The sequence below is a fragment of the Brassica oleracea genome, chromosome C6 (genome assembly GCF_000695525.1).
Source record: "Brassica oleracea var. oleracea cultivar TO1000 chromosome C6, BOL, whole genome shotgun sequence".
NCBI lineage: Eukaryota > Viridiplantae > Streptophyta > Magnoliopsida > Brassicales > Brassicaceae > Brassica > Brassica oleracea.
In genome coordinates this window covers 38,317,576-38,330,547 of record NC_027753.1, presented here as the reverse complement: position 1 = coordinate 38,330,547, position 12,972 = coordinate 38,317,576, and the positions used below count along the sequence as shown (strand labels likewise).

At 34.9% G+C, this 12,972-nt stretch overlaps 4 protein-coding genes and 1 non-coding gene across 5 annotated transcripts; 4 read left to right on the top strand and 1 right to left on the bottom strand.

The window, feature by feature from the left end:
• The first annotated feature begins 654 nt into the window (after nucleotides 1-654).
• Nucleotides 655-2,228, top strand: LOC106298415 (psbP domain-containing protein 4, chloroplastic). The gene is made up of 5 exons (XM_013734532.1): nucleotides 655-1,021; nucleotides 1,348-1,451; nucleotides 1,593-1,704; nucleotides 1,800-2,027; nucleotides 2,125-2,228. Exons 1-5 carry the CDS (start codon nucleotides 739-741, stop codon nucleotides 2,187-2,189), a joined length of 792 nt encoding a protein of 263 aa, XP_013589986.1. The 5' UTR covers nucleotides 655-738; the 3' UTR covers nucleotides 2,190-2,228.
• Nucleotides 2,229-3,214: 986 nt separating this feature from the next.
• LOC106296331 (carboxyvinyl-carboxyphosphonate phosphorylmutase, chloroplastic) lies at nucleotides 3,215-5,063 on the top strand. Its single transcript, XM_013732439.1, has 5 exons — nucleotides 3,215-3,650; nucleotides 3,742-3,815; nucleotides 4,072-4,154; nucleotides 4,234-4,258; nucleotides 4,343-5,063. Exons 1-5 carry the CDS (start codon nucleotides 3,358-3,360, stop codon nucleotides 4,888-4,890), a joined length of 1,023 nt encoding a protein of 340 aa, XP_013587893.1. The 5' UTR covers nucleotides 3,215-3,357; the 3' UTR covers nucleotides 4,891-5,063.
• Nucleotides 5,064-5,458: 395 nt separating this feature from the next.
• TRNAQ-UUG lies at nucleotides 5,459-5,530 on the top strand. Its single transcript has one exon. It is a non-coding gene; the product is annotated as a tRNA-Gln (tRNA).
• A 278-nt stretch (nucleotides 5,531-5,808) lies between these two features.
• On the top strand, nucleotides 5,809-7,982 carry LOC106298536 (chaperone protein dnaJ 10-like). Its single transcript, XM_013734674.1, has 9 exons — nucleotides 5,809-6,069; nucleotides 6,130-6,189; nucleotides 6,285-6,367; nucleotides 6,445-6,583; nucleotides 6,674-6,803; nucleotides 6,889-7,226; nucleotides 7,300-7,380; nucleotides 7,456-7,587; nucleotides 7,678-7,982. Exons 1-9 carry the CDS (start codon nucleotides 5,983-5,985, stop codon nucleotides 7,756-7,758), a joined length of 1,131 nt encoding a protein of 376 aa, XP_013590128.1. The 5' UTR covers nucleotides 5,809-5,982; the 3' UTR covers nucleotides 7,759-7,982.
• Nucleotides 7,983-8,435: 453 nt separating this feature from the next.
• LOC106296874 (F-box protein SKP2B-like) lies at nucleotides 8,436-10,765 on the bottom strand. The gene is made up of 5 exons (XM_013733113.1): nucleotides 10,655-10,765; nucleotides 10,172-10,397; nucleotides 9,597-9,945; nucleotides 9,391-9,532; nucleotides 8,436-8,965 (listed from the first exon to the last, which is right to left on the bottom strand). The coding sequence occupies exons 2-5, from the start codon at nucleotides 10,372-10,374 to the stop codon at nucleotides 8,592-8,594; spliced, it is 1,068 nt and encodes a 355-aa protein (XP_013588567.1). The 5' UTR covers nucleotides 10,375-10,397; nucleotides 10,655-10,765; the 3' UTR covers nucleotides 8,436-8,591.
• Between the last annotated feature and the right edge of the window lie 2,207 nt (nucleotides 10,766-12,972).

The following is a 12,972-nucleotide window of genomic DNA, read 5'->3' as shown; positions in this document are numbered from 1 at the left end:
CCCGGATCGGTCGATCTCGTGCTCTGTGCGATCAATACTTCATTCGGTCCATTGTTCGGTCCATCTTGCTTCTGAATAAATCCCGAATGCGTTCTTTTCTTTCAAGCTATCTAGTAACCTGCATATTACACTTAAGAACACCAAAACGCATCAAATAGACCAAAACATTAATTAAAACCGACCATTTAATTGCTCCAAAACGAGTTTAAAACCGTTAAAAACACGGAATATCAGTTCGGCTGCTGCTACATTTGGATATGTAAAAATTGAAAAAGTAAGTAATAACAATTTTAATAATATTTAAAATCACAGTAATTTATCCGCTTCAACATTTATATCCACCACTGCTCTATATAGCTAGGATTCACCATTAGCTTTGGTTGCTTATTGCTAAAAAACTTGTGAGTTTGAATATGAATGATCAATCAAATAATTCTCATTTAAATAGATTCGTTTATGTATGTGAACTTGCAATATACAAAATCTTATCACCAGAATATATGTTAGGATGAAATTAAAACATAACTAATAAGAATCGTTTTATCTTTTTTTTTTTTTTTTTTTAAATCACTTATCTTTGTGTGTGTGTGTGTGTGTGCGCTTCAAAATGACACCGCAGTGAAACGTGTGAGGCTAATAAACTATTAGTATCAATCACAACAGAATAGCAGCCACACACTCTGTTTTGATCAAACGCCATTTCTCAGGTATCGGGAGTTCGAAACAGAGTAGTAAAGAATGGAGACGGCCCTGCTTCGGTTCCGCGTTAGTTTCTCCTGTCATCCTCATCCACACCACAAGAAAATCGCCGCTCATCACAGAGTCAACAATGAGATTCCTGGAGGATCTGAAGACGAGTGGTCTCCTAAGGTTTTGAGTAGAAGATCATTACTAGCGACGGCTTCTGGGCTCTCACTGGCCTCTTCGACGTCTTTAGCGTTTCCAGGGGAAGGGTTAGCTGTCGTGAAACAAGGTCTTCTCGCCGGGAGAGTTCCTGGTCTGTCTGAACCTGACGACGAAGGTTCGCGTCTCTCTGTTTTTTTTTTTTTGCTTATAATTTACATTTTGCATGTAAATAGATAGTTAATGGTTTAAAATTTTGATTTTTATATCCATTAAATTATATAGATTCAACAAATCTTTAGGCTTTAGACATTGATACTTGGAGCTGTATTGTATTATTCAATTTCTATTCCCTGCAGACATTAGAATAGATTCACACATTGTAAACAAGTTTTTTTTTATCTGAATTTTTTTTTTAACATTCATTAAAAAAAGAAAGTATATATGTACATTTGTTGTTGAGTTTGTGGGGGTGAAAATGTAATTGGAATGCTCTCAGGACAGGTTGGAGAACATACCGTAGACCAGACGAGAAGTCAGGAGGGCATGGAGTTGGTTGGAGTCCTATTATCCCTTACGCCTTCTCTGTTCCTCAAGATTGGAATGAGGTTTGGTCACTCGGTTCTGTTTCTTTGTTTTTTTTTTTTTGTCAGCTACCCATTTAAACTATGGATGGTCAGACGAGTCGATTTTCCGAGAAGCTCCTCCGTCCAAGACTCTTCTTATTTGTTATTGTTTATAATCTATAGGTACCTGTATCGATAGCTGATCTTGGTGGAACTGAGATTGACTTGAGATTTGCTAGTCCTAAAGAAGGCCGCTTGTCTGTAATTGTAGCTCCTGTTCTAAGATTTGCAGATAGTAAGCGCTCTCTCTCCCATTAAAATATTTCATTCTCAGTCTAACATTTCATGTGTAATGATTATTATTGTTTTCAATAAATGGTTTTGTGACAGACCTTGGGGACAACGTGAAGATTGAAAACATTGGAACACCAGCGAAGGTGATCAACGCCTTTGGACCAGAAGTTATTGGAGAAAACGTTGAAGGGAAGGTGTTGAGTTCAAACGTAGCAGAACACGATGGTAGACTCTATTACCAGTTCGAGCTAGAGCCACCTCATGTACTCATCACCGCGACAGCTGCTGGAAACCGCCTTTACCTGTTCAGTGTCACCGGAAACGGTGAGTCAATAATCTCTCTTGTATGTTTGCTACAATCAATTTTTATTGTTTTATACAATAATTATAAATAAATTTTGGTTATGTTTTGTTGCTACAGGGCTTCAATGGAAGAGATACTACAAGGATCTGAAGAAGATAGCTACTTCCTTCCGAGTTGTTTAGAGACATTTACCAAAAAGTTTTTTTTTTTTTTTTGATCCATGGGTTCTTGTACAAGTGAGTTAAATGAATGATCACTCTCGTACATAATGTATTTGTATAAAGTTGAGAATCATGCACCTTATACAATGAACCAAATACGAGTAGTACATTTAAGTTCAACGTACGGTGTTCTCTATTTAGATTCATAAGAAAAACTGAACCTCGTGGTTTGTTTATGCCCCTCATTGGGAAGGATCCATTTTGTTGAAGTGAGTCATAGATAGACAGCTTCCTTTTTGCGACTTACTTGCAACGGAAGCAAAGATTTTGATATATTGTGCATTCGACCTATCATTGGTTTAGGTTTTTACGGTACTAAATATTCGAACCGATCTTTTTTTTTGGTCAACTATTCGAACCGATGTATATCCAGATTTTTATTTTATTAAATAGTTCTGAAAATTGATATTTGAATTGATCTAGAACCGATCCAAATCACTACATGATCTTAAATAGATCCACATCTAACCGGAAAATAGAGCTGAGCAATCGGATCTCAATCGGATTTCAGATTTTCAGGTTCATGAATTTCAATCCGAAGATTCAAATATCCGTACTCAGGGCCGATCTTGACCAATGCTATGTGAAACATTTGCAACGGACTCCCGAAATTTTTGAAAAAATTACAAAAACATAAACCCCAAAAAAATAATTTTTAAGCTCTAAACTGATAAAAAAATCTTTTTACATAAGATATTGTCATATGCTCCCAAAATCTTAAGGCCGGCCATGCCCGTACCTACACCATGGTTCAGTAGAAGTTCCGGTTTAGTACACATGATTCAATCTCAGTATTTCATTTAACCATCACGACCTGAAAAAACGACCCAAAGCCGATCCGAAAATCTGAATACATGTGCCTATCTTGGTTCACTATAGGTTCCGGTTCAGTCCTCAATCTCAGTATATCTGGTTAAACCACCAAACCCACGTAATGAAGATAAGACATGAACTACCCACGCGCTGTCTAATTAAAAGCCAAAGCACGTGGGTGTGTTCACCTAACCAAACACTTAAACTTCTGGTCCATTTAATCGGCCTCGGTTATCTCGTCTGCTCCACTATCCAATCAAAACAACACGGATACAGAGAGAGATAGTGAGAGTTATCGAGAGAGCAGCTTCCAAGAATGTCGTTGCTCATGGCGGTCAAACCCACTTCCCTATGCAACACCTTAAACCTTACGGCTTCACCGAGATCCCCACGCACCAATCCTCGCGCGGCGAGATTGGTTAATCCGACGGCGAGGATCCAAACACGTATCCATCGTCTGATCCAGGAACAAGGCAGTATCCTCATGCCTGGATGCTACGACGCGTTATCAGCCGCCATCGTGCAGCAAACCGGATTCTCCGCCGGTTTCATCTCCGGTTACGCTCTCTCCGCTTCTCTTTTGGGTAAACCGGACTTCGGTTTGCTAACGTGCGCCTTTGACTCTCTTTATTTCCTTTCTTTTATTTTTGTTTGTTTGTTTGTTTGCTGTCGTTTTATTTGTTTTCTTTTGTCGTTTTAGTCCGCCCGAGATGGCTGCGACGGCACGGTCGGTCTGTGCTTCGGCTCCTAACATACCCATCATTGCAGATGCCGGTAAAGTTTCCAACTTTGGTTCAGACAAAAAAAAAGTTTCCAACTTTGTTAGTAAAGTTTACATCTTTGGTTCAGACAAAAATAAAGTTTCAAACTTTGGTAGTAAAGTTTCCAACTTTGGTAGTAAACTCAATAAAACAAGTTACTAAGAATGCAAAGAGACATAACAGAAGCTTGTTGATTCTTTGGTTAGAACATGACTGAGATGAAACTTATCCGTAGCTCTTATCTAAGGAGATTCATTGATCTGTTTCAGACACTGGTGGAGGAAATGCACTAAACGTTCAAAGAACTGTGAAAGACTTGATCGCAGCTGGTGCTGCTGGTTGCTTCCTTGAGGTAAAAGCAATTAGTCTTTGTTGTGTCTTATTGTATTTGATTTGTTAATTTGACAATTTTTTTTGGTTGTTTTTGGTAGGACCAAGCATGGCCAAAGAAATGCGGTAAGTGTGACACATCTTCTTCATCAAGTCATTGTGATGATAATCATTTTCATTTTATGATCTTTTATGTGTTTTCTGTGTTAGGTCATATGCGTGGGAAACAAGTTATCTCAGCAGAAGAACATGCTGCCAAGATAGCATCAGCGCGAGACGCTATCGGAGACTCTGACTTCTTCCTCGTCGCGAGAACAGACGCACGTGCCACTTCTGCTAAGTCAGGACTCGAAGACGCCATTGCGCGTGTCAATCTCTACATGGAGGCTGGAGCGGATGCTTCCTTTGTGGAGGCACCTAGAGACGACGACGAGCTCAAGGAGATAGGCAAACGCACGAAGGGTTTCAGAGTCTGCAACATGATCGAAGGCGGAGTCACGCCGCTGCACACGCCCGAGGAGCTTAAGGAAATGGGGTTTCACTTGATTGTTCACCCCTTGACGGCGCTCTACGCATCGGCTCGAGCGCTGGTGGATGTTCTCAAGACTCTTAAAGAAAACGGAACCACGAGGGGTCACTTGGAAAAGATGGCTACGTTTGAGGAGTTCAATAGTTTGGTGGATTTGGAGTCGTGGTTTGAGCTCGAGGCTCGTTACTCGAACCTTAGGAACGCTCTTGGGACGACTACAAAGTCATGAAGAGGGTTGCTGCTACTACAGAGGCACAAGTGGTTTTTTCTTTTTCTTTTTCTTTGAAATGTGTCTTAAGCTCCTCTGTTTGCTAATTGTCAGAGGATTGTTTGAGCAGTTGTCTCATCAATAAGACAATAATATGACTTCTGCAGTCGTATAGAAGTTCGTATTTTCCTAGATATCAGAAAATCCTTAGCCAAAAAAAAAAACTATTGATACTCCATTTGTTTTATAATATACTCTGTTATAGAATTATTTTTCTTAGTTTTAAAATATACAAGTTAATTTTACATTTCTACATAACTAATAAGTAACCAATTTAATTTATATTTTTAATGATTAACTGAATTGTATTTAATTTATATTTATTTAATATTTCTTCCATTTCATTAGAATTGTACCGGAGATATTGATATGTAATGTCACCATTTGGATTCTAAAAAAAAAAGAAAAGAAAAAGAGTGGTTGGTAATAGAAAAACCATACGCTCCTCCTACAAGTGTCAACCTCAATTCAATTCCTGGTATATAATGTTTCCATTATAAATAAATTAAAGTAAAGTTTAAGACAACAAGGTTCTATGGTGTAGTGGTTAGCACTCTGGACTTTGAATCCAGCGACCTGGGTTCGACTCCCGGTAGGACCTATATTTTTGAATTTTTTTCCAACTTAATATCCATTTGGCTAAATGATAAGATACACCAGATCACAATCGTATTGCAAAAATCATCATCTTCTTTTTCTTCAGTATGTTCAACAATACAGAAAAGCAATGGAATAATAAAAAAGGAGGCATGAGATCAATAAAGCAATTGAGTGGACAGTTAAAAAGAGATGGTGAAAGTGTAGTGTAGCCTCCCCGCTATAAAGTTTTTTATTTATTAAATCAAAAGTGCATAACTGTAAAGACATCTCTTTATTTGCTTCTTCAAGCAGATCACACACCCTACCTCTCTTGTGTCCCAACTTCTTCTTCTTCTTCTTCTTCTTCTTCTTCTTCTTCCCCATATCTCCTAAAAGCTTCACACACAATCCACAAAACCAACCTTTATTTTCTTATCTACACAAAAAAGTTACATCTCTTGCTTTGATCCGATCATGGTGAAGGAAACAGTATATTATGATGTTCTTGGTGTCACTCCCTCCGCTTCTGAGGAAGAGATTCGCAAGGCTTATTACATCAAGGTTTGTTTGTTTTCTTTAGAGATTTTTCTGTTCTTGGATGACTAACTCTTAAATCTTTAGGCAAGACAAGTTCATCCTGATAAGAATCAAGGTGATCCTCTTGCTGCTGAAAAGTTTGAGGCAAGTTCTTTATATTGTCACCCATTTTCTTGTTTTTTTTTTTCTAATAAATAATCTTGATAAAATCAAGAGTTTACTTCTTGGCCACGGAACAGGTCCTAGGTGAAGCTTACCAGGTTCTGAGTGATCCTCTTCTGCGTGAAGCGTATGATCAGACTGGAAAACTCTCAGCTCCCAAGTAATGTTTTCTTCTTCTCTTGATTCTTGAATAAACAATGTGTTGTTTCTCTCTTCTAATGGTTTTTGATCATTCAGAGAAACAATGGTTGATCCAACGGCTGTTTTCGCTCTACTCTTTGGAAGTGAACTATTTGAGGATTATATTGGTCACTTAGCTGTTGCATCAATGGCTTCTGAAACAGAAAACTCTGATCAGATTCATGACAAACTAAAGGCAAATCAAACTTACATATTATAACTAACATATCCATATATGATCTTTACATAAACAAAGATCATTCTTCCTTTTTTTTTTAATTTGTAGGCTGTTCAGAGAGAAAGAGAAGAGAACCTAGCTAGGTTTCTCAAAGATTTTCTAAACCAATACGTCCATGGAGACAAAGAAGGTTTCATACACCGCGCTGAGTCTGAAGCCAAGAGGCTTTCAGATGCAGGTCTTGTCTCCTTCCCTCCTTTTTAATTTTACATGTTAGTTAATTACACAAAAACATTTATTCTTATGAATGGATTTGTTTATAGCTTTTGGAGTGGATATGTTGAATACAATTGGATATGTATACACAAGACAAGCAGCTCAAGAGCTTGGGAAGAGAGCTATTTACTTGGGGGTTCCTTTTGTAGCTGAATGGGTTAGGAACAAAGGACATTCTTGGAAGTCACAGATGAGTGCAGCCAAAGGTGCTTTTCAGTTACTTCAGCTGCAAGAAGAGAGTAACAGGAGATTCAAGAAAGATGGAGCTAGTCCTGCGAATGAGTTGGAGTCTCATATTCAGACAAACAAAGAAACACTTATGGGATCTCTTTGGAAACTCAATGTAGTTGACATTGAAGTGACTTTGTTGCATGTGTGTCAGATGGTGAGTTCTTTTGAATGCTTATGTTTGTTGGAACTCAAGATATGATGATGATGATTGTTGAAACTATGGTTAGGTATTGCGTGAAAACAACTTGAGGAAAGAGGAGCTTAAGTCTAGAGCAATGGCTCTCAAGATTCTTGGCAAGATTTTTCAGGTTTAAATCATATCAACATTGTTTGATCTGTTTTTGTTTCTTGTGGCTCATTCAAGATTGTTGCTGCTTGTGCAGCAAGGAAAGCAATCTAGGAATGGTGCAACATCAAGAAGAGAAGATGAAGACAGCAGTGATGATGATGATGACAGTAGCAGCGATGATGATTCTTCACAGCCACTTTCATACAGAACTCCTCTGCTCACTCAGGTATAATTATCACTTTTGACCTCATTCCATGATGCTATTTGTTAAATTTATAAACAGAGGTTCAGGTTCTTGACTGTAACATTTTTACAGGGCATTGGTAGACTCTTTAGATGTCTCTGCAATCCAGCATTTGATGTAGACGATGATGAAATCGTATACAAGGGCAAATGATCAATACCACACTGAAAGTGATGGTATCACATGGGCATGTGATTGCAGCCACAAAGTTATTTATTCTTTATATATATAAAATTTATATTTTGCAATGATGATTATTGATGGATCAAACTTTAACAAAGTGTTAAAATAAGTACAAAAACGCACTATTTGTACTTTGTAATCATTTACAAGATTGCTTTATGTTTTGTTATAATATTCTTTCCATTTGGTGCTATTCACACTCAAATTGAGTATTCAACAATTATCAACAACCATAAGTGCCAAATGATCTCAGACAAACCTTTTTTACTTAACAAAACCTTTTTTTCTGAAACCTCAAGCTCCCCCACCTCTTCAATATATTTGTCAATAGTTTCAGCACATCTTCTCTTTCTCTACCGCTTCTTGCCTGAATCTTGGTTTGCAACTCAATCACTTCATCTTCAACTATTTTTATTTTTGAATTTTGAAAATAATTACTAATATTTTATAATATATAATATATAATATTTTATAATAGGTTAAATTATAGTTAAATAAATAACTAATGACGTTCTTGGCTAGAAAACAAACGTTTAATATTTTCTTAATACCTTAAAACGTTGTTTAATAAAAAAAGGGAAGAAATATTTAATTATTAGTTTCCAACTTCAGATTTAGTGGCTACATGTTATTTTATGATTGTGAACTTGTTAAAACTTAAGAGGTAAATTAATTTGAAATCATTTCAAGGTTGCTTACATGATCAAAGGCAAACTCAAACAAACAAGCATTTATTTATTTAACCTCTAGGCTTGTATGTACACATACCAAGGGAGAGAGACCCCTTTAGTCTTCACACTAGTTCAATGAGCCGGGTGAGGTAAAGCTGTGTGTGTGCGGTGAGCCTGAAGGATGCAAGCACAGTGAACCGATGTTAAGTTCAGACAACCGCTCATGACAAGTGAATGCCTGCCTGAACAAGTGTGGAGCGCAGGGAACGTATCACAAACCGCTTGAACAGCTGAAGGTGTGAGGTAAGTGCATTGGCTAATGTTAAGGTTTCTTAGTCCTTCTTCGTCGAATTTGCCTTTCTTAACCGATCTCCACATCTCGTGTTTGTTCTTCACTCCGCTCTGAGCCAGCGAGTACATGGCCCTGTCGGTTATGTTTCTGCAATAGTATAGCCCCAATGACCTTAAGTGTACACAACGATTAGCCAAAGCCACCACACTCTCATCTGCAACAACAACAACAACAACAACATGAGACCATAAACATATTTAGGTTAATATTAATTTAAAATCGACAATTTTGGGAGATGCCACCCATGTATAATACTCCATTTTGCAAAAAAAAATGTTGTTTTGATATTTTTCACAGAGATTAAAAAGATAAATAAAATGCATTTACGGTTTTATTAGCTCATCTATTTAATCTATTTAATCGATAGTATAATAAAATTATTTATAAAATCAAATGCATTTTATAATTAATATTAAGTTTAAAATAAATATAAATTGCATTGAAATTCTAAAATGCCACAATTTGTCTTTTTTTTCAAAATAACACTTTCCATGAAACAAAGAGTAATTTGGAGCCGGCTTAAATGTTTCATCCGGTTGTGTGCAGAACCGTAAATTCTTATACTTTAAGAGTGTTTACCTGTAATAAGTACACAGCCACAGAGATCAAGGCTTCTAAGATCAGGACAACCATAAGCTAAACTCATGACACCATCATCACTTATCTTCTCACACCATCCCAAGTTTAGTGACTGCATTTGACTACAGTTCTCTCCAATAGCCTGCATAAATTTATTTCAGTTTGCTGATGTATATATAAAGAGTTCAAAATGTTTAAAATGGTACCTGCAATGCACTGTCAGATACAGCTTCCACACAACCACAAAGATTCAGAACTTTAAGCTTCCTACAAAACCTTGTCAAATACGCGAGAGCAGTGTCGCTGAACGAAGTGCAGCCGCTAAGGTTGAGTTTAGTGAGGTTAGTGCAGCCGCGAGCTAGAGAATAGAGGGAGTGGTCAGTGAGTTTCAAGCTTTTGCTTAGGTCAAGATCTTGTAACTCGTGACAGTGATTCGCTATGGCTTCCACTGCGTTGTCTTCGAGTTGCGGTTTGTCTTGTCTAAGTACTAGAGTCTGAAGCTTGACGAGTTTTGGTGCGAGAGACAGAACCAAACTGTTCATGTCTTTCTTGCACCTAAACGAGTAACACACATAAAAAAAAAAAAAATCAAATCCTCCTAGTTTATTACATAATCTTGAAACTAAAACCATCATCAAGAAACTGTCTTAATCTCAAATTGAGTTTCATCAAGAAATAAATATTAAATCTTAAATATTTACAAAATCCAGTCTAATTGAAACATCACAACACAATCACACAAACAATGAAACAAATATAGAATAAGAAGTTGTGTGCATACCATGAAAGGGAGAGACGAGTGAGACCAAAGGAGATAGCATCTCTCCAGCCAGAGCAAACACCAGAAGCAATGATGACCGTCCGATCATCAACAAGGTTAAGGATCCTCATGAGAAGCTCCACAGGGATATCTTTCCACTCGGTGATCATGTTTCCTTCCATCTTCTCGAAGCATAGGTTAAGTGATCCTCCTTCACTCATCATCTCGGTTAAGCGGTTTCTTGATTCTACCACCACAAAAGAAACTGAGAGATTAGGAGTAAAACAGAGAGAGAAATGACATTTACTAATATCTCTTGGAAAACGACAAACGTAAGATAATTAAATAAAACTGAAACTAAAAAGCAGTAAACATTTATGTCTCTTCCCAACTCTTTTTGACTAACGTAGGACCATAGTCTTTTTTTTCTTCACTTCGTTTTTGTTCAGCAAAAACATAAATCCTCTGTTATTTATTTAAAGATCGAAATTATTTTGATCATACCTCTGAACAACTCTCTGTAATGTTCTTGAAACTTCTTGCTCTTTGTAATGAATCCGTGGACACTCGTGACTCCTGAGGATGATAACGAAAGAGGAGAAACAAAATTATAAAAGGAGTTTGTATTATAAAAGGGGAAAGAGGCAAGACTAAACGTACCGGGAATGTATATGACACGTGATATGACACGTGTCTAAATTTGAGTGGTGATACATTACTATGAATCTATCTTCAGTTCGACTTTTTCTTTTTTAGTTGCATAATTAATCACCGTTGTAATATGATTATAGTTTGTAATATGTTGACAATAACAATTTGTTGTAGTTTATAATAATAATAACATGAAAGTTTCGGAAAACACCAAGATAACAATATATCTCATGGAAATGGTTTATAACTATATGATTAATTAGATAATAATTAATTAGATAATATACTACTTCAACATGATTTTGAAAAGTATATACAATTGATTAAATTTGAAGCCGAGTTGCATAATGAATGAATGAACACGTATCTCAGGGGCCCGTTGACCTGTCAAGGGAAAAACTCCCAAAAACTGTTAAAAGCTGGGGGAAAGTAAGAAGAAGCTGGTAAAATCCTTCTTTCTTTTTAAAATCATGGAAGCCCCTAAGCTATATACTATAGTTTAGAGATTCTATTATTATATGATGGTTCTATCCTAGTTGATGTTTTAATGGAATATACCTTGGACTTTTGGGATTTTTGCCGGAGTACAGATGTTATTTTTTTACTTGTTCCTTTTTAGTTTTAATTTTTAAATATTACTTATAGAGTTGCATAAAGCCAATTCACAAAATCTGTTAGAAGAGAGTGAAATAATGAATGTTCTCTACCGTAGTGCTGTATTTATGTAAAGTTACACTGATTACAACAAAATTATATTGCTAGACGAAACTTTCACCTTGTATACAAAAAGAGAATCGCAAAATGGAAACTTTCATTTTGACCGTAATAATAAGATACACTAGGTTAAAACCCGCGTCTTGCGCGGAATCAACATTTTATATATAAATTATTTTATGTACTAAATATTTTTACATATTATGAAATAATAAATATATATTAAATAATTAAAAGTCAATAACTATTAAATATATAATTAAATTGGTGTGAATATATAAATCAATTTTATTAATTCAAAAAATATTTTTTTATATATTTGATAGGATGTGTAATTAAATTTAAATGATACTAACATAGATAATATATTTTAGTATATTTTTAATATTAATGTCTATTAAATGATGATTTCTACTCATATAGTTTTTTGATCATTTGTATCTTTTATAGAAAAAAAATAAATTACTGATAACAAAAGTTTTATTGTAGGATTAATAGTTTTACTAATTTATAATTTTTTTAAAAAATAAGTTGTCAATGATCGTTCAAAATTTTTATCAAAAAATTGTTCAAAATAAATTTTGAAACTAAAATATTGTATTTTATATGGTTTATAGTTTAATTTAAAACTATATATATATTAATCTAAATAATTAATTAAATTAGACTTTTTACTTATATAATTTTTGTAATCATTTGTATTTTGTCATAACAAAAATTTTAAACTATGGATCATAAAATTTGAATGTGAGACTTTTAACAGTTTTAGTAATTTATAGCCATTTGTAAAAATTCAAAATATAACATATACATAAAAATCTAAGTTTTTATTATAAGGTTATTGTGGTTGTTTAATTTATTTAATAGTATAAAATTAAAAAAAAAATGATAGAAGAGACACTATTTTTATCAAATCTTTATTATTCAAAATCATTAATTGTCATATATACTTTAGCTACATTACGCAATTCCGTAAATTTTATTTAAGAAAATAATAAAGTACATTAATGATGAATTTATTGTTAGTTTAATGTTAGTTTAATAAAAAACTTATTATATAATTAGATGGATCAATATATTTTTCTAATGATTCTAAGAATCATCTTAATAGTGACATATGGCTACAAAAAAAGTTGTAATGCTTCTCAAATAATATATATGGGATATAATGAATAGCAGAAAAAAATTCGCAAGAACTACAAAATGCACTCAAGGTATCTTTGAGTTGGTGGGCACGTTTTTCAAATTCCCACCAGTACTTCATTCCTCCACCCATGGATTCACTAATTAAGATTTGATTTGTTATATACTTACTGACACGTTTTGTTATTAACAAAAGTTACCGTAATCTAGTAACATATATACAATACAAATCATTGTATTACATGTTTATAGATGATTAATTTATATTAAAAATGATTCTCGTACTATTTGTTTTACTAGTATGAAAGTTATTT